The sequence below is a fragment of the Rhinoraja longicauda genome, chromosome 1 (assembly GCF_053455715.1).
Source record: "Rhinoraja longicauda isolate Sanriku21f chromosome 1, sRhiLon1.1, whole genome shotgun sequence".
NCBI lineage: Eukaryota > Metazoa > Chordata > Chondrichthyes > Rajiformes > Arhynchobatidae > Rhinoraja > Rhinoraja longicauda.
This window is the reverse complement of record NC_135953.1, coordinates 115,668,985-115,690,650: the sequence shown is the minus strand read 5'-3', so window position 1 is coordinate 115,690,650 and position 21,666 is coordinate 115,668,985. Positions and strand designations below refer to the sequence as shown.

Here is a 21,666-nt window from a genome sequence, read left to right as displayed (position 1 = left end):
GGGTTCTGGTTTGGAAAGTCTTTTCCCACTGGCTTGGTCAGTTACAACGAACAGTCCTAGGCATGGTCTGAAAAGGCTGAAACAACAACATGTAGTCCTCAACTTGCAGGCTAGAGCAAACAGACTGGGACCCATGGAACATATTCCCTTATTCTTTATAGGTCTCAAACCTGTAGAAACATAATGGATTCTGGATACATGGCACAAACAATTAAATCTGACGCTCATATGCCTTCCATGATGCAAGCAGTCACCACTATCTTCCAATACCAATCAACGTTCATAATACATGTGTCAAAGAATTGGCTGAGTGCAAGAAGGCACCTTGTGAATAGCATCTTGCGTTTGAAAAGCATCTTTAATGCAACAACATCCCAAAGTATGTCACAAGAATATTATCAAACAAAATCGGCCACAATCACACAAGGAGTCATTGTGTAATTGAGAATGCAGATGCTGAAATCTGGAGCAAAAATTTTTTTGCAAATAATCTGCTGGAATAATTAGCATCTGCATGGCATAGTTGCACAGCGGTAGAGCTGCTGCCTTACAGCGCTTACAGTGCCAGAGACCAGGGTTCAGTCCCCACTACGGGTATTGTCTGTACTTTCTCCCCGTGACCGCGTGGGATTCCTCCAAGACCTTCCGTTTCCTCCCACACTCCAAAGACGTACAGGTTTGTTGGTTAATTGGCTTGGTATAAATTGTCGCTAGTCTGTGTAGGATAACTGTTAATGTGCAGGGATCGCTGGTCGGCATGGACTCGGTGGGCCGAAGGGCCTGTTTCCATGCTGTATCTCTAAACTAAACTAAACAGTCATTTGTTAATTAGATAAAGGCCATTTCATTGCCGTGCCAGAAGTCGAAATTTGGAAGAGAAAATAGTGATGAAAATATTCAGTGTAGTGCTATGCCTCAAATTATCATGTGCCTCTTCCATGTTATATACGGCTTTATTTACAAAGGAGGCAGAATAGAATTTGCAGTTAAAACACAAGCAAAAATAAATGATGAATGTCTATATGAACTTCAGTTATGTGGAAAGAACTATTGGATTTTTGAATCTGGCTGTCAGAAAATAAAACACAGCATAATCTTAACATTGTAGAGAAAGACTTTGAAGCCAGTTGTTTTGAAGAATAGATTTGTAATAGAGCCACACATGCATGGAACAGCAGTGTGACTCCATTTAGGACATAACAGACTTAGAGGAGTCAACCGTCTATTATGCTTTGAAAGCAGGCAGATCTGAGATTTGTTTAGATAAATCCAACAAAGTTATCAACTCAGCATCTTGGTGCAAAGAAAAATGCTGGCAAAATATGAGTCCAAATGCATTAAAAAAACCTCTCCATTAGCAAATATTAAGCAAACAACAGACTTATCATTTGCAGAAACCTCGACAAACAGAACTCCACAGCATTCTCAGAACAATGAGAAATTCAATATTTGCTCTGAAATTACATTGGTTCCAGCTGGCCATCAATCTTTTAACAATGAGGATTTCACTCACAGCTCAACTTTCTGTTTGTAGTGTGGGTCATTCACAGGGATCAGGTAAAGAGTGGCAGACTGCAATTTCAGGCCTGTTGGCATTCAGTTTGGATTGGAATATTAAAGTTGGTGCAGAAGCAGGGACCTAGATTTCTTTTCCTCCAGCAATGCCAAAGAACTCGAAGGAGAGTGGACAAAATTATCTACATATTTCCACCCAGAATGTCTATCTTAGGTGACAGAAAGAATATTACAACCCAAATTGTTGAATTCAAACTCTATCCATGCAACACATAGTGTAATAAATCCCAGTACTACTTTGGCAATGCCATGCAAAACATACTGTACACGTTTATTTCTACCATTCAAACAAACGAGTCTGCGTGCCTTCTTTTAAATGTTTTCTGCTTTAGAGGTTGCTTAGTAATGACAGAAAAAACTTCACAGTAGGCTTGCTCCTACCTCAATGAATGTCTGCAGTTATGTGGCCAAGAAAATAACAAAAACAGAACATTTTGCAAAATAACTCAGCAGTTTAGCAAAGGGTTTATAGGAAGAGGCCATTTCAAGTGAATTATCACCCAACTCTGATGAGCAGGAACAGTCATGGTCTAAAATATCAGTAGACAATAGACAATAGGTGCAGGAGTAGGCCATTCGGCCCCTCGAGCCAGCACCGCCATTCAATGTGATCATGGCTGATCATTCTCAATCAGTATCCCGTTCCTGCCTTCTCCTCATATCCCCAGACTCCGCTATCCTTATATCTAGCTCTCTCTTGAATGCATTCAGAGAATTGGCCTCCACTGCCTTCTGAGGCAGAGAATTCCACAGATTCACAACTCTCTGACTGAAAAAGTCACTCTAAATGGCCTACCCCTTATTCTTAAACTGTGGCCCCTTCCATTTAAGGAAATTTAAGGTATTTAAGGAAACCTGATTCCCAACCAGACTTCAAGCTTTCTTAAAAAATTGGCAGGTCTCTCTCCAATTGAATATTTCACATGTTATTTACAGTACATTCAGAAAGTATTCAGACCTCTTCTCTTTTTCCACATTTTGTTATGTTACAGCCTTATTTTAAAATGGATTAAATTATTTTTTTATCATCAATCTACACACAATACCTCAGAATGAGGAAGCGAAAACAGGTGTTTAGAAATTTTTGCAAAGTAATTAAAAAGAAAAAAACTAAAATATCACATTTACATAAGTATTCAGACCCTTTGCTATGACACTCAAAATTGAGCTTAGGTTCATCCTGTTTCCATTGATTATCCTTGAGATGTTTCTACAACTTGATTGGATTCCACCAGTGGTAAATTAAATTGATTGGACATGATTTGGAAAGGCACACACCTGTCTATATAAGGTCCCACAGTTGACAGTGCATGACAAAGCAAAAACCAAGCCATGAAGATAGTGTCTGTAGACCTCTGAGACAGGATTGTGTCGAGACACATCTGGGGAAGGGTATAAATCAACCTCTGCAGCATTGCAGGTCCTGAAGAGCACAGTGGCCTCTGTCATTCTTAAATGGAAGAACTTTGGAATCATCAGGACTCTTCATAGAGCTGGCCACCCAGCCAAACTGAACAATTGGGGGAGAAGGGCCTTGGTCAGGGAGGTGACCAAGAACCCGATGGTCACGCTGACATAAAGCTCCAGAGTTCTTCTGTGAAGACGGGAGAACTTTCCAGAAGGATAACTATATCTGCAGCACTCCACCAATCAGGCCTTTATGGTAGAGTGGCCAGACGGAAGGCACTCTTCAATAAAAGGCACATGACAGCCCGCTTGGAGTTTGCCAAAAGGCATCTAAAAGACTCTCAGACCATGAGAAACAAGATTCTCTGGTCTGATGAAACCAAGATTGAACTCTTTGGCCTGAATGCCAAGTGGCACCACTCATCAGCTGGCCAATATCATACCTACGGTGAAGCATGGTGGTGGCAGCATCATGCTGTGGGGATGTTTTTCAGCGGCAGGAACTGGGAGACTAGTCAGGATTGAGGGAAAGATGAACAGAGCAAAGTACAGAGAGATCCTTGATGAAAAACTGCTCCAAAGTATTCTGGACCTCAGACTGGGGCGGAGGTTCACCTTCCAACGGGACAACGACCCTAAGCACACAGCCAAGACAATGCAGGAGTGGCTTTGTGACAAGTCTGTGAATTTTTTTAATAGATTTTTTTTAGATTTAGAGATACAGCATGGAAACAGGCCCTTCAGCCCACCGAGTCCACGCCGCCCAGCAATCCCTGCACATTAACACTATCGTACACCCACTAGGGACAATTTTTTTAAACATTTACCCAGTCAATTAATCTACATACCTGTACGTCTTTGGAGTGTGGGAGGAAACCGAAGATCTTGGAGAAAACCCACGCAGGTCACGGGGAGAACGTACAAACTCCGTACAGACAGCGCCCGTAGTCAGGATCGAACCTGAATCTCCGGCGCTGCATTCGCTGTAAGGCAGCAACTCTACCGCTGCGCCACCGTGCCGAATGTCCTTGAGTGGCCCAGCCAGAGCCCCAACTTGAACCTGATCAAACATCTCTGGAGGGACCTGAAAATAGCCGTGCATCGACGCTCCCCATCCAACCTGACAGAACTTGAGAGGATCTGCAGAGAAGAATGTGAGAAATTACCCAAATACAGGTGTGCCAAGCTTGTAGCATCATACCCTGGAAGATTTAAGGCTGCCAAAGGTGCCTCACCAAAGTACTGAGTAAAGGGTCTGAATACTTATGTAAATGTGATATTTTCAGTTATTTCTTTTAAATTATTTGGCAAAAATTTCTAAACACCTTGTGGTGTTATTGCAATGTGCCTTTAAGACTACACAGGTCTTTTGGTAGAGGGGTCATCAGAGGGCGACAGAGAGGGAGAAGCCCGGCGGGAGCAGATGTGCGGTTGAATAAACACTCACGTAAAAACACAGTCGGACTCATTATCTTTTTAAAGAACACAACACACCTGTTTTCACTTATTTATTATGGGCAGATTGATGATAAAAAAAAAAGAATTTAATCCATTTTTAAATAAGGCTGTAACGTAACAAAATGTGGAAAAGGTGAAGGGGTTTGAATACTTTCTGAATGCACTGTATCTCTTCCTGTTTACCCCCCCCTTCAGATTCACCTTTTGTTATTCATTTGGTGATGTCTTTTCCCCAGCCCGATTTTGTCATTCGGTTTCTCCTGTCCTCCATCCTAGAAAAGTTCATAAGTCCTGGGAGCAGAAGTAGGCCATTCGGCCCATTGAGTCTACTCTTCCATTAAATCATGGCTGATCTGTCTTTCCCTCTTAACTCTATTTTCCTGCCTTCTCCCCAGAACCCTTGACACCCTTACTAATCAAGAATCTGGCAATCTTTATCTTAAAGATATCCAATTACTTGACCTCCACAGCTGTCTGTGGCAATGAATTCTACAGATTCACCACCCTCTGACTCAAGAAATTCCTCCTCTTCTCCTTTCTAAAGGTGCATCCTATTATTCTGAAACTGTGCCCACTCATCCTCGATTCTCCCACTAGTCGAAACATCATCTTTGCATCCATTCTATGCAGGCCTTGCACTATTCAGTAAGTTTTAATGAGGTCTACCTGCATCCTTCTAAACTCCAGCGAGTACAGGCCTAGTGCCGTCAAACGCTTGAATGAAGGATTGTATGGACTTAAAGAGAAGGTCTCTCTTGCCATTCATATGGTCTTGGCTGTACTTTTATCAGCACCAGTTTCCTACACTAACCCATATCATCTAATGTTCCTTTTCACCCACCATCATCACCATCCCCTCACCCCTTTCTCTTCATCTTAAATCATGTTTTACCTCTAATTTTTCTTAGTTCTGAGGACAGGTCACCAACCTGCTACATTCCTTTGTTAACAGATAGTAACAAAGTGCTAGAGTAACTCAGTGGGTCTGGCAGCTGCAACTCAGCTTGAAAGCAGGCAGCTTTCAGTCTGAAGAAGGGACCTGATCCGAAACGTCACCCATCCTTTTTCTCAGAGATGCTGCCTGACCTGTTGAGTTACTCCAGCACTTTGTGTTTATCTTTGGTATAAACCACCATCTGCAGTTCTTTGTTTCTACATTCTTTCTGTTGTCAGATTAGATGAATACCTTCCGCGTTCTCAGTTTAATTTCAGTAACGCAGGTGGATTTTGCCAAGATGACCTTTATTGTGTGACTTGGTTTCTAAATGTAGTCTGATAAATTTGTCACGCGTGGAAGTCAACACTTGAAAAATTCAGATAAACTTCGAGAATGAATAAGCACCCAGGCCTTAGGGAAGCATAAGGGTGAGTATTGATTGAATTGCAGCTGGTGTCATTGCTGGGATTAATACTATTCTCAAGTTATATAAGTAATCTCGATCAGGAAGTTAAATGCAAAATGACCAGATATGCAAAATAAACCAAATAATGCATGCAAAATTGTTAGAAGCAAATCAGAAATAAAAAACCAAAATAGGCAAATTAAAATTATTGCAGACAAATGTGAAACACTGTTAATAGGCCAAGAAAATTGACAAGTCTTGCAAATGACACTAAATTACAACTGTGAAAAATAGAATTCTATTTGGGGAAGTGTGAGGTAAGGCACTCAAGGTATAAGAAAGATATTTTTTTTGTAATGGAGAAAGAGCAGGAGTTGTAGCAAAGGAACTGGGTATCAATTTATACAACTGACAGTATTAAAACCTGATGAACAGGTTGCAAAAGGCAACAACAAAGGTGAATGAGGGGTCAGAACAAAAGTGAGGAGACTATAATGAACTTTAACGAGACTCCAACTGAACCAATTGATAATGAAACCAGCTGAGGTTGAAATGGAGACTTTTTTTTAATTACCCAATGGGTGTGGATTACCACATCCATTTTGAAATGTACAAAACTGGGAAAAATAGATTTTTGTTAAGAGCGCAAAAAAAGTTAAGTTGAAATGCAGATTGGGTGTGATTTAAAAATAATGATTTAGCAGTTCTTAAATATTACTTCCATTAAAGTGGGGTAATAGATTTAGGGGATACTTTTGCAAACTAATGAAGGAATATTTTTGTTCAGAGTTCCAGAAATACCTCATCATACTATGGAACATAATTAAAAACTGGTGAACGGGTTATAAAAAGCAACAGGAAAAGTATCCCCTAATTCCATGACCCCAACTTTAACGAGACTCCAACTGTACCAATTGAAAATGAAACCAGCTGAAAGTGAAATGGAGACTTGTAAAAAAAACATTAACTTATGCAGGAGGCCTGTCTTTTCTGTAATGGCTGTGGTTGCTAAGCCAGGCCAATTGAAATTTACAAATCTGGGGAAAAAAGATTTTTGTTAGGTCAAGGAAAATGGGGAAAAAAAAAGGTTAAGTGGAGATGCAGTTCAGCGTGATTTAAAATGATGATCTAACAGTTTTTAAATATTACTTCCATTAAAGTGGTGTTCTAGAATTAGGGGATACTCTTTCAAACTAATGAAGGAATATTTTTGTTCAGAGTTCCAGGAAATGCCTTCTTATGGTATGGGATAATATTATAAAAATACATGGAAAATTAGTGAATGTTATGTTGTTATGATTAGATGTTATGAGTTATGATTAGATGAATAAATCAAGATAACCTTCCTCATCTGTAATTATCTTATTAACATTATTTTATTAACATAGAACAGTGCAGCACAAGAACAGTCCCTTCGGCCCACTATGTCTGTGCCAAACATGATGCGAAGACCAACTCATCTACCTGCACGTATCCTTCTCCCTCCACTCCCTGCATATCATGCCAAACCAAAAGTCTCTTAAATGCCACTATCATATCTGCCACTATCATATCTGTTCCAGGCACTCATCACTCGCTCTGTAAATAACTTGCCCTGCACATCTCCTTTAAACATTGTCCCTGTCACCTTAAAGCTATGCCCATTAATATTTGAGTTTTTCAATCCTGAACTTGTAATATTGCTGGCTACTTAAACAGATTTTCAGACATACCTCCCAGTCAAAGGTATATTTGCTAATGAAATATCAAAATAAATCTGTGGCTTTCAGTTTTGCCTCCAGTGAAGCTGAGGATTGATAGACAATAGGTGCAGGAGTACGCTATTCGGACCTTCGCACCAGCACCGCCATTCAATGTGATCATGGCTGATCATTCTCAATCAGTACCCCGTTCCTGCCTTTTCCCCATATTCCTTGACTCTGCTATCTTTAAGAGAGCTCTATCTAACTCTCACTTGAAAGCATCCAGAGTATTGGCCTCCACTGCCTGAGGCAGAGAATTCCACAGATTCACTCTCTGGGTGAATTTTCTTTTCCTCAACTCCGTTCTAAATGGCCTACCCCTTATTCTTAAACTGTGGCCCTTGGTTCTGGACACCCCCAACATCAGGAACATGTTTCCTGCCTCTAGCATGTCCAATCCCTTAATAATCTTATGTGTTTCAATAAAATCCTCTCTCATCCTCCTAAATTCCAGTGTATACAACCCCAGTCGCTCCATTCTTTCAACATATGACAGTCCCGCCATCCCGGGAATTAACCTCGTGAACCTACGCTGCACGCCCTCAATAGCAAGAATATCCTTCCTCAAATTTGGAGACTAAAACTGCACATAATACTCCAGGTGCGGTCTCACTAGGGCCCTGTACAACTGCAGAAGGACCTCTTTGCTCCGATACTCAACTCCTCTTGTTGTGAAGGCCAACATGCCATTAGCTTTCTTCACTGCCTGCTGTACCTGCATGCTTACTTTCAGTGACTGATGAACAAAGACACCCAGATCTCGTTGTACTTCCCCTTTTCCTAACTTGACACTATTCAGATAATAATCTGCCTTCCTGTTCTTGCCACCAAAGTGGATAACCTCACATTTATCCACAATAAACTGCATCTGCCATGCATCTGCCCACTCACCCAACTTGTCCAAGTTACCCTACATCCTCGTAGCATCCTCCTCAGTTCACACTGCCACCCAGCTTTGCGTCATCTGCAAATTTGCTAATGTTACTTTTAATCCCTTCATCGAAGTCATTAATGTATTAATGCACCGAGCCTTGCGGTACCCCACTAGTCACTGCCTGCCATTCTGAAAGGGACCCGTTAATCCCTACTCTTTGTTTTCTGTCTGCCAACCAATTTTCTATCCATGTCAGTACCCTACCCCCAATACCATGTGCTCTAGTTTTGCCCACTCATCTCCTATGCGGGACCTTATCAAAGGCTTTCTGAAAGTCCAGGTACACTACATCCACTGGCTATTATGCAACCTTACTGGATATTAAACAACCTTACTATAATAAGGTGCTTGTTTTGAAAAGTTAAATTATTCTGAGCTGATCTTGTTTATGAGTAGCGAAGAGTTCGGGTTTTCAAGTCCTTAATCTAATCTTTCTGTTTTAAATGCAAGGATAAGGATTTTAAGAAAGAATTATTACACAAAGGACATTCAAATCCTACTGCAGAATTAACAAGTAGCCTGAAAATCTACCTCCATCACAGTCTGGAGAAGGCCTATAAAGGAGAGGATTTCTTGTGGGCATTTAATCCGGTGGCAGGGGACTTTATCAAATTTAGGTTCTTCCAGCCACTGAAAATAGAAAGGTTGGTATAAAATTATATTATGTAAACATATTTCATGTGTAATTTGCAATGTTCACTCACCCATAATCTCTTCAATCTAGGATGCTGATAGTTCTAGCCATTTATACAGTGAAGTTATATTTTACATTTATTTTGTAGGATTATTTCCCATTTTACTTAAATTATATTTCATTTCACTGAGTTAGAAGTTAATAGTAAGGTTGAAGATCTAAAATGTAACTATTAGCTGGTGGTGTCCTCGTGCATTAATAAACTGCAACAGGTGTGAGAATTGTAATTCATATCTATGATTTATCATATTATGTTTTTATCTTGATCAGGAAAGGAGAAGCTTAATCAGATAGGGTGCAAAATGAAGCCAGGCTTGTCATTAAATTTATGTAACAAAATTGGTAGGGCAATCCAATCCAAAACCCAATGCTTTTTCTGTAGACCTGTAACATGCTAAACTTTCTATATCTATTCTACCATTAAACACCAGGTGCCTTGACTGGTTAAAAAAAATCATGTTCTGATTCTGATACTGAATCATGCTGCTTTTGATCATTTTGCAATGTTCATTTTGGTTTTGAAATGCACAGTTTAAAATATGGTAGTGGTAGTTGCAACAGAAATGCTCTCAGGTGTTTAAGAAATATCTACTCAACCATCATCTGTGGAACTATTTACTAGCACAAGAAAAGAGACAAAGTGCGAGAGTAACTCAGCGGGTCAGGCAGCTTCTCTGGAGAATATGGACATATGATGTTTTGGGCTGGGACTCTTCTTCAGACTGATTTTAGTGGAGGAGCAATATAGGTGGAAGGAGACAGGGGGGTAGGGGATAGGGAGAAGGGGAAGGGAGATTATACGTGGGGAGAAGGGCCTTCAGAGTTCATTGTAACCTCATACCCAGTGAAAAAGGTACGGGCGGGGGTCATTGGAGGTGGGTAAAATAAAGGCTTGGCAATGCAGGGATGGAATCACAACTCGAAAAAAGCTGCAATTTAGAATGCCAACAGTAGTATTTTAGAAGGTTTTATTAGAAGTAGATAAGCTCCTCCACATCTCAAAAGCAACGTGAACCCCAGGCTTCAACATCTCTTCCCCTATCCACATACCTAACTGTGGACATTCTCAGAGGCTCCAAGTTGTTGCCTCCTCCAACTCCAGCCATCACCTTTCACACATCTTCGTGGCAACAGCATTTCAGGCTTGGTATATTTTGATGAGCTCTGAGAGTTAAAAGTAGCAGAAACTTACAGGTGTGTCAGAACTTCACACATCCCTCTCACTCATCTGGGAATATCAGGGCTGATTAATTAACTGCAAACTAAACAATCATCTATTCACCTCTGAAAATCTGATCTTTTGGAAGGTTTTCTGGATTATACTACGTTCTTTGTTTATTGTAGCATTCTGGCCCCGTAAAGAGATGGGAGGATAGAAATAATGGCACTCCTTTAAAAGTGGCCCTCCTTATGTCCTGGAGCGCCACTCATAATACTTGATAGGTTGATTCATAATTCTTCATTCCTTTATGCTGACAAAAGGATTAACCTATTTAAAATAAGTAGGTTGGCACTCTACTAAAGGTGTGGAAAGAAAGAGATTTTGCAAAAGAAGATAAGCATTCGCCTACTGCCATCATACTGGCATCTGAGTTTAACATACTCAGACGGTGCATGATGCATAACAATTTTACAGCAAAGGTACAAGTTTGGCCCATATTCTCTCTCATTCACTATTTTTGCAATCTTTACCTCAAAGATACCGTTTTAGAAGTGGCGATGCAGAACATCCAGGAGATAAACTCTTTAATACAACAGTGGAGGTTCTACCAGCTGATGTAAGTCTATCTGTTATTAAATACTGGGATAGAAATTTGTTTTCACAGCAAACACTAAATCCAAAATTCCTTTGGTTTTATAACCATTTCCCCCTCTTGCAACATCGTAACTCACAGATTAGCCCTGACTCTTGAGTCTGAATGGAAGGAAACCCTTGCAAATCTCCTTAGAATCTCCAACCATGAAAGATAATTTTGAGACCCATGTTATTTGTTACAGTATTAATTTAACATTCATTAGTGCTGGTTTTATGATGCAAGAATATAGTGTGAAACCAAGAAACTGTTTTTCCTCATGGTCTGTCAATATGATCTTGAAATATAAGCAGATTATCTAGTTTTAATCAGCCTGGCTCTGTGATGAGACCTATAAATTAAGGTTAGCATTCAAATAACCATGCAATCTTTGAATAGTTAACGGGGTTCCATTTGAGCAAGTGTTGAGAAGCTCTGTTAGCAGTTTGCTCGGCTTTTAGGATACCCATGCAAACATAATGACCATCAGCATTGATTTTGCTGCATTGTCACTATTTTAATGATATTACAAGACAACTAATATATCTAAATTCATCACATCCCTGTACACCAACATTAAAAAAAATTAACCATGAATTACATTTGTTCACTGTGAATGGTTCGTTTACTCGACAGCATTCAAAATAAGAGCTAGACGCAAATTGCTGGAGTAATTCAGCGGCTCAGACAGTATCTCTGGAGAAAAAGTATATGTGATGTTTCGGGTTTGGGACCCTTCTGAAGGTCTGAAGAAGGGTCCCGACCCAAAACGCCACCCATCCTTTTTCTCCAGAGATGTTGCCTGACCCGCTGAGTTACTCCAGCACTTTATGTCTATCTTTGGTATAAACCAGGATCTGCAGTTCTTTGTTTCTTCATAACATGAATGTTTGCTTACATTTTTAATAATTGAATTTGAAAAAGTCTAATCCCTTCCATAGTCACTTCCTTACAATATGTAAAAGTAAACATATATATCTCCTGTTTTTTATTGGGCCAGATCATGCTGGACCTAGAATCGCCATTCATGGCCCTACATATTTCGCTGGGCCAGATGCAGAGGGCCAAACTTGTTAGGCATCACTTCAGATCGGATTGTCTCGACTCCACATTCTCAACTACCTGCACTAATCTTTCACCATCTTGCTACTGTGAACATATTTAAAACTTTGCTTCTGCCACCCTTTAAAAAAGAGTTGAAAAGACCCACAACCCTCTAAAAGAAAAAAAAATCTCACCTTTGACTTAATGTGTGACTCCTTATTTTTAAACGGTGACCCCAGCTGGTTTCCCCCACAACAGGAAACATTCTTGCCACAGACATTTTACATGTTGCTATCAAATCCTCTCACTCTTTTAAGCTCAAACAGAAATGAGTTTAGCCTGACCAACCTTTTCCCATTAGACAACTCACCCATTCCAGATATTAGTCGACAAAAAATCTTCAAACTGTGTCCAATCCACTAATATTCTGGTTTAGGATATCAATATTATAGACCATACTCCAGATGTGGTCTCGTCAATGCGTTTTATGACTGGAGTATAACCTCTAGAGTTTTGCATTCTAATTTTGCATTCAATTTCCTTCGCAATAAACAATAACAATTTGACATCTTTCCTAATTATATTCTGTCTGCAAATCATGCACTTGGACACTCAGATCTCTTTGCATCTTAGAGGTTTGCAATCTCTCATTATTTATATAATATGCTTCATTTGCCAAAACTTTGCATCACTAAGGTATCTATATCCATTTATAATATAAGACAATAACTGCAGATGCTGGTACAAATCGAAGGTATTTATTCACAAAATGCTGGAGTAACTCAGCAGGTCAGGCAGCATCTCAGGAGAGAAGGAATGGGTGACGAAGACTGAAGAAGGGTCTCGACCCGAAACGTCACCCATTCCTTCTCTCCTGAGATGCTGCCTGGCCTGCTGAGTTACTCCAGCATTTTGTGAATATATCCATTTATAACCTCATTATGTCCATTTCACAGCTTACTTTCCCAACTATGTTTGTGTTATCCCCAAATTTAGCAACACTAACATTGTCCAAGTTATTTATAGTTAAGATGTTGAGGCCATTCCCCCATTGAACCAATCTCTATGTCATACCACTCACCATACCAACTTGAAAAGGATTGATCTATCCTCAGATAAACCACAAGACAATTAGGATTTGTTGACTATATCACTTTATTTTCTGCTTTTGTTGGTTTTATAACAACGGAAAATATTATGAAGCTGGTTGAAAGATAGATATTTATATTCAATTGTTGCCAGCCAAAAATAGCTTTTATAAACTCAAAACACCAAGCTCCCACCACCTTACACGATCGAAAAGAGATGGAAATTATATTTAACATGGGAATTGTGATGGAACAATCTTAATCACAAGGTTTTCTCAACGATGTAATTTCTATATTTTTATTAAATGCTTCCAATCAATGATGAATATATTTTCATAATTTTTCAGAGAACTGATTTGACGAAGAAATCTCTACACAACAATAGCACAAAATATTCCAAGTACCAAGAAACAGATGATGGCTATTATAGGATAGGTAACCAGTTATTTTTTTTTTTTATTAAAGATTAATCCAACAATAAAATTATATAATGTAAACGTGTAATTTGTCAGAATGCTGTCAGCCTTACCATCAGACCAACTTTGAATAACTTCCTTTTGACTGCATTTTTACACAGAAATAACTAGATTATTTTAGAGCAACAAACATCTGGGGGAATTTATTGGGTGGAACAGCATCAATGGGGAGGGTGGGGTGCAGGGGGAAAGAAATTGGACAATTCCTCAAGCAGATTTTTTGTTGCTAGGTATTCATTTCGTACCACACCAATAGCAATATCTAGACTTTATTTATAGAATCTTGTTCTTCCTTTGTGTGAAATCTTAAAATAATTCTGATTCAGGCTTTCAACACACTTATTATTTTATTTTCAAATTTATTGGACAATTCTGTGAATCATCCACTGACTTTGTTTTAGTAACTTCATCACTGGTCCTTGGATTAGCCATTGAGTTTGACATTTAAACTCGACTTTTGACTCTTAAAGATCAAGCACAAACTTCAGGTCTGAATTTTCCTTACCTTCAGTACAACTAGTCTTCAAACACCAATGTCACGCCATTAAGAGGCAACACAATTGACCTTACTGTGCTTTCCATTCATGTCCATGCTCCACTCCAGGCACTACAAATAGCTTACTTCTGGAACAGGTGATTCATTCAATGCTGTTGCTGATATTGTCAAAATTAAGATGTTGAGGAATGAGTTCTGAACTAATGCTGCCTCTCCGTTTCCTCCAACATTCTATTCAATGCATTTATTGTGATTTTCATCATTTTCTTTCTGATGAAACAGACATATTCTGCTGTTGATCTAGAATCTCCCAGTATTATCATCTCTATATTCCTTTAAGGCAATTAATATAAAAATTCTACTCAGTGACCGTCCGGTAGGTATTTAAAACTATTAATATCTTTATGTAAATTGTGATCTTGTTTCATTTTATGTTTTAAGATGCATTTAGGAATGGAATTGCAGAAGGTGAAGTCGATGGATTGATTGGAAAAATTGAAGCTTTTCGATTATTCATTGTTACAGACTCCCCATTTTGGGTTTTACTGAATGAGGTAATATGTCAAAAAGGATACATCGTTCTCATTTGCCACTGGTCTCATGCAGTTGATAATGTATTGCTCACATAAATCAGCCAAGACTTTGTTTCATTAACAATAAGGATTTACATCATCACTGAGGGGGAAGGATTTGGCCACAAAATCATGAGAGGAATACATCTGGTAGACGCAGAATCTCTTGCCCGGAGATTCGAGAACCGGAGGTCATGGGTTTAAGATGAGGGGAGAAAGATTTAATAGGAACCCAAGGGGTAACTTTTTCTCACAAAGGGTGGTGGGTGTGTGCAACAAGCTACCAGAGAAGGTAGTTGAGGCAGGTACTATCGCAATATTTAAGAAACATCTAGACATGGATAGGTCAGGTTAATAAACATCTAGATATGGATAGGTCAGGTTTAGAGGGATATGGGACAAATGCAGTTAGGCGAGACTATTGTAGATAGAACATGTTGGTCGGTGTGGGCAAGTTGGGCTGATTTATGACTATGGTCCCTGGATCAGCAATCGGGTCCAACAATCGGGTGCGGGTGAGACAAAGCACTTGCCTATCGCTTGCCAGACTTTGTCCCATGCCTACCTCTTTTCTAGCTTACTCTCCACTACAAGTAGTCTGAAGAAGGGTTCTGACCCTTAATGTCACCTATCCATATCTCCCAGAGATACTGCCTCACTCACTGAAATACTCCAGCACTTTGTGGGGTTTTTTGTAAACCAGCACTTGCAGTTCCTGTGTCTACATTTCCTTGCAGATTCTTGCACAACTCCAGGCACTATAGTTTATTTCTGGACCAGGTGATCAATTCAGTGTTGTTGCTGATAATGTCAAAGAAAACAATTTGATTCCAGGCAATCTCTCAGATTATTTTCTTCAGGGTCATTAATGTGAAAGCTCTTCCATTGTAATACTTAATTGGGCAATTAAGGATCTCAATGTAATGAGGCCTAAAAAATGACAAGTTCCAGGCCCATAGGACGAGGTAGTGTTAATCCTCACTTTATGTGAAAACTGGATTGGATATCACGTTGCCATGCAAACTTCCTTCACAAGCTTTTCCTGAAAGATAATGAACAGTTGCTTCAACCCTCAAAGGCCTAGCCACCTCAAAGGTTTCCGCTATTGTACATTGTGGGAGATCTAAAAACAATAATTCAATGAATAGACATTTATAAAGCTAAACTTGCCTTAAACAATACAAAAGTGGAGAATTTGTTGACAATTGAGAATGTATATGATTATTTTGATGAAGAATGTCGAAGTGGGAATTTAGTGGACATAGAGGGGAATCTAATGTCAACGTGATGCAGTGGTAGAGCTGCTGACCCCCAGTGCCAGAGACACGGGTTCAATCCCATATGAGTGCTGCATGTGTGGAATTTGAGTATATGAAAAGCGCTATATAAATAAAATGTATTATTACAATCAATTCCACTGTCTTAAGGGGATTGAGCTCCAGGTTGTTGCGATGGCACCAGGACGTCAGCTGTGTCACTTCCTGTCTGTAGACAGATTCCGCCCCATCCTGGATCAGTCCAATCAGGGTTGTGTCATCTGCAAACTTGAGAAGCTTGGCAGAGGAGTCTGTGGAAGTGCAGTAGTTGGTGTAGAGAGAGTAGAGGAGAGGAGAGAGTACGCAGCCTTGCGGTGCTCCTATGCTGAGGGTCAGCGGGTCCGAGATGTGCTTTCCCAGCGTCACATGCTGCTTCCTGTCTGGCAGGAAGTTGGTGATCCAGGTACAGGGGTGAAGGGGTTCAGGCACAGTCAACTGGGAGAGTTTGGTGTGTAGTAGCTCTGGATGTTGAATGCAGAGCTAAAATCCACAAGCAAAATCCTTACATAGGTCCCCTGGCAGTCTAGGTGTTGGAGGATGAAGTGCAGGCCTATGTTGACTGCGTCATCCACTGATCTATTGGCCCGGTATGCAAACTGCAGGGGGTCCAGCAGGAGGTTTGTGATATTTTTCAGGAGGGCCAGCACATCTTTCAAGGGTCTTCATGATTACAGAGGTCAGTGCGATAGGCCTGTAGTCATTAAGACCGGTAATCCTTGGCTTTTTGGGTACAGGAACAATAGTGGAGACTTTGAAGCAGGCAGGGACAGTGCAGGTTTGCTGGGACTGGTTGAAAATGTCTGTGAAGACTGCTGCCAGTTGTTTGGCATAGAACTTGAGGGGAGAGTGGGAAACATTTGTCCGGTCTGATTTCCAGCTTTTCTGTCTCCTGAATAGCTTCTCCACCTCCTCAATTTCTAGTGTTAGTGATGGAGAAGTGGCCAGACTGATGTTGGGCAGCAAGGAGGTGGTGGGTAGTGGACGAGGGCCCAGTCTTTGCAGACTGGAATCAGGCTGTAAGTGGGTGTGAAGTGGTGTTTGGGGAGGGGTGGGTGGGGAAGGGTCCAGTCTTTGCAGACTGGAGTCAAGCTATGAGTAGGTGTGAAATGGTAAGTGGGGAGGGGGGGGGGGGGGGGGGTTAGGGGGTACCGGGGTTATGTTTCTGTTTCTCGAACCTGCAGTAGAACTCGTTCAGGTCGTTGGCCAGCTGACGATTGTCCAAGGATTATTTTCCTCTTGTGGCTGGTGATTTCTTCCAAGCTTTTCCACACTGGAGATGAGTAATTAGCTGAGAAGTTGCTCCTCAACTTCTCAGAATACCTTTCCCTGGTAGCTCTGATTCCTGTTCTCAGCTTGACCAGGGCTTGTCATTGTTGATCCAGAACCAGTCTTAGTGGGAATGCAACTGTCCTCACAAAAGCTGACATATATGATGTCACAGTGTCTGTATACTCATCGAGGCTTATGGTTGCTTCCCTGAACACATTCCAATCAGTGCAGTCAAAAGCAGGACTATAGGTTTTCAATGCTCTCACTTGTCCACTTTTTCATTGTTCTGACCACAGGCTTTAGATTTTAGTTTCTGCCTGTAGGTCGGAATAAAGTGAACTAAGCAATGATCAGAGAGTCCCAGAGCCACACGGGGAACAGAACGATATGCATTCTTGATTGAAGTATAACAATGATCGAGTGTTCTCTCCCCTCTGGTGGGGCAAGTAAAGTGATGTCTGTATTTTGGAAGCTCTCGCTGAGGTTAGCCTTGTTAACGTCACCCAAAACAATGACCATGGAGTCTGGGAAGTCACTCTCTACCCTCAAAACCTGGTCAGCGAGTTGCGTTTGCGCCTCACGTACGCAGGCTTGGGGGGGGGGATGTAAACTCCAGCGAAAATAAAAGAGGTAAATTCCTTCAGAATAAAAGGGTTTGCAATTTATAAAAAAATATTCCAGATTAGGAGAACAGAAGTTAGACAGTACCGTGATGTCGCTGCACCAGCCCTGGTTAGTATAGAAGCATATTCCACCGCCTCGATTTCCCCGCTACCTCCACTTCGCGGTCCGCTTTGTGTAGTTGAAAGCCAGCCAGTTGCAGCACATTGTCCGAAGTCAACTCACACAGCCAGGTCTCGGTGAAGCACAGGGCAGCGGCTCGAAAGAAGTCCTTGTTTGTTTGGCACAGGAGTTTCAGTTCATCCACTTTGTTGAGAGAACGTAGATTTGTAAGGAATATACTCGGGAGCCTTTTGCGTAATCCACGTCGCCGGAATAGGATGAATGCTCCAGAGCGCTTCCCCGAGTCCTCCTCCGTCTCAAGACCTTGAACACAGCCACAGCCCCGCCGACAAGTATGTCCAAATAATCCAGTGAGTGAGAGAAATCCGGAACAATGTTTGGAGGTACCGAATATCTGATGTTAATGAGTGCCTCTCTCATGAAGTGCTATTTGTGGGATTTTCACAGACGACACGAACGATCAAACAGACAAAACAGCAAGGAGCAGTACACCATGGCAGCCATCGTTAGTGCCAGTGTAGGATGTGGAAGTGGGATAACATGGAACTAGACGGTCAGCGTGGACTTAGGGCCACATGTATCTCTAAACTAAATTGAATACAAATCAAGGCATGCAATGAGTACTGAAATCACTGAATGATGCAGACTCACAAGCAAGGGATAGCTTCCTAATAGCCTCCAACACCTGCTGAATACTCATACCTCCCTGTCTTAGCTTTCGTTTAGAGATACAGTGCGGAAACAGACCCTTTGGCCCACCGGGTCTGCGCCAACCAGCGATCCTCGCACACTTACGCTACCCTACAATTTACAATTTTACCAAGCCAATTAACCTACAAACCTGTACGTCTTTGGAGTATGGGAGGAAACCAGAGATCCCGGATAAAACCCAGGCAGGTCACGGGGAGAACGTGCAAACACCATGCAGACAAGCAAGTAGTCAGGATGGAACCCGGGTCTCTGGCGCTGTAAGGCCGCAACTCTACCAGTGCGCCACTGTGTCTGCAGAACTAGATTGGCTGTTTCAATGCAGGATGCTCGAGCTGGGTTCCTTTACAATCCAATATCAGATTGTGAATTGTACCAGCTCCCAGACAAATATATCCATAACTCATGAGTCACAGAGTCATACACAGAGTGGTGGGTGCCAAGAATGTGCTACCGGGAAGGGTGGGGAAGCAACACAATAATGTTTAAGAGGCATTTAGAGAGGCACATGAATATGCCGAAAATGGAAGGAGATGGATCAGGTGCAGGCAGATGGTTAGTTTAATTCGGAATCATAGTTGGCACATAATAGTACAAAAGGCCTGTTCCTATACTCTACTAGACATAGACATAGAAAATAGGTGCAGGAGGAGGCCAGTCGGCCCTTCGAGCCAGCACCGCCATTCATTGTGATCATGGCTGATCATCCACAATCAGTAACCTGTGCCCAACTTCTCCCCATATCCCTTGATTCCACTAGCCCTTCAGAGCTCTATCTAACTCTCTCTTAAATTCATCCAGTGATTTGGCCTCCACTGCCCTCTGTGGCAGAGAATTCCACAAATTCACAACTCTCTGGGTGAAAAAGTTCCTTCTCACCTCAGTTTTAAATGGCCTCCCCTTTATTCTAAGACTGTCGCCCCTGGTTCTGGACTCCCCCCAACATTGGGAACATTTTTCCTGCATCTAGCTTGAACAGTCCTTTTATAATTATTATATGTCTCTATAAGATCTCCTCTCATCCTTCTAAACTTCAGTGAATGCAAGCTTAGTCTTTTCAATCTTTCCTCATATGACAGTCTCTTCTATGTTCTAGTATATAATGCTGTCCCATGAAGTTTACAAAATATACTTAAAGCCTTTGGTTTATATTCTGCATTTTTTTAATCAGATATTCATTGACGCAACCGCATAAGCAAAGGGAATTATGGTCCCCATCAAAACTGCAGCCATTTCTTGTGCTTTTGAGGTTTGCCTGCGATGATTTCTTCAACAACTGCGCCATCTAGTGTGATGATATAAAAAGAGCAATCGAGTGAAAAATCAACCAGTGAGACGACAGCTTACGCACTAAAAATTCTGTGGGATGCTCAAGCTATGCAAATTTTTGAAATTGTCTTTGACCAAAATAATTTTGTTTATTTATTAAACCATGTTGTTGCCATGTTATTATATTTCACCAAACACGACAAGAGTGAATTAAAAATGTCCTTTTAATTGAAATTGTCATATTTCAGAAAACCAATAGGTTACTTTGTAATTAGCATTAACATAAATAACTGAACATTAAATTATAATGAATCATTCTGATTGTTATTTCTCCCAATCATATATTACTTCTTTTATGGAGGGGGTGGAGGTGGTTCTTTTATACTTTCCGTGTCATTACTGCCATAATGTTCCTTCTACATCATGAAGTGCTTAACGGACTCAGTGGGTCAGGCAGTGGAGGGAAGAGACAGGTGACATTTTGGATCCTGGCCCTTCGTCAGATTGATTGTAATGAGAGGGAGGGAGGGAGGGGGGGGGAGCAAGTTGGAAAAGAGAGATGGGGCTGGACAAAGCCTCGCAAGTGATGGGCAGATACAGATGAGAGGGGGCAGAATTTGATTGGCAGGTGGGTGGAGTAAGTTATAAAGGCTAGAGGTGAAAAGGTGACAAAAGGGTGTCAGATAAGGAAAGGGGTGAAATGTAAAGCTAGAGGGAGAGATGTATGAGGAAGGAGATGGGGGGAGTGGAAAGAGGGGGGGGGGTTTCTTCCACTGTCTCCCAATAATCTTGATCCTTTCCTCTCCTATGTACACTCATTTCCTATCCCCTATGCATCCCCTATTTTCCTCTCTTTCCCCTTAAGTCTCTCCCTCTGGCTTTATATTTGATTCCCCTTCTCTCCTTAATTGATACCCATATGACTTATTTTCATCTTTGGCATTTGTCACTTACTCCAGCAACCCCCACTTGTATCTACCTATCACTTGCCAGGCTTTCCTGCCCCCACCTCTCTCTTCCAGCTTTTTCTCGCCTTCTACAATCTGTCTGAAGAAGGGTCTCAACTTGAAATATTGCATATCCATTCCCTCTACTAACACCTGCCATTCCTGCTGTATTCTTGCAGTACTTTGTTTTTTTGTTCAAGATTTCAGCATCTGCAATTCCCCGTGTCTCTGGATTAGATAATTGTTCTGGGCAATTGCATTCTATAAGGTGAGAGGGTATTTTGTGCTTTTAAAAAAAAAATTGAGAGATAAAGAGCTTCACTCTTATCAATCTTTGACGGTAAGTCTGCCAACGAATTGTCAAAAATTACAACACTATAACTGAGGGAATCAAGGCCATAAGGGTGAATTGCGTGTTTATCTGTTTACATCTTTTTAAAAAGTGCACATTTTATAACCTCAATGGAGGTGGATATCACTTTAAAACAGTTTTCTTAGAGTTTTGTGGTTGGTAGATAAAATGTCAAATGGACTATTCATAAAAAATGTTAAATAAAATTGTGTTAAAGTTTGTTTATTCTTGTCACATGAAGCACATGCATAATTCTGCATGTTTTCAATACAAGTATTGATTTAGGATTCAGGATACTGATTTTGCTTGAACACATGCAACAAATAATCTGGGATCCTATTCTTCCTGGGTCAGCATAATCTGTAACTCAGAGGCACAGAGCAACTGTTGGAGACCGCAAAGTGTTGGAGTAACTCAGCAGGTCAGGGAGCATCTCTGG

The 21,666-nt window shown here is 40.9% G+C and overlaps 1 protein-coding gene across 1 annotated transcript in view; it reads left to right on the top strand.

Annotated features, from left to right (window-relative positions):
* LOC144600399 (alpha-1,3-mannosyl-glycoprotein 4-beta-N-acetylglucosaminyltransferase B-like) overlaps positions 1–20,441 on the top strand; it is a 126,517-nt gene extending 106,076 nt beyond the window's left edge. The window contains exons 11-15 of the mRNA XM_078411988.1: positions 8,910–9,103; positions 10,853–10,931; positions 13,426–13,513; positions 14,492–14,604; positions 19,831–20,441. Coding sequence (XP_078268114.1) covers positions 8,910–9,103; positions 10,853–10,931; positions 13,426–13,513; positions 14,492–14,604; positions 19,831–19,854 — 498 coding nt within the window. The 3' untranslated portion in view covers positions 19,855–20,441. The remainder of the gene's footprint in view (positions 1–8,909; positions 9,104–10,852; positions 10,932–13,425; positions 13,514–14,491; positions 14,605–19,830) is intronic.
* The last annotated feature ends 1,225 nt before the right edge of the window (positions 20,442–21,666 follow it).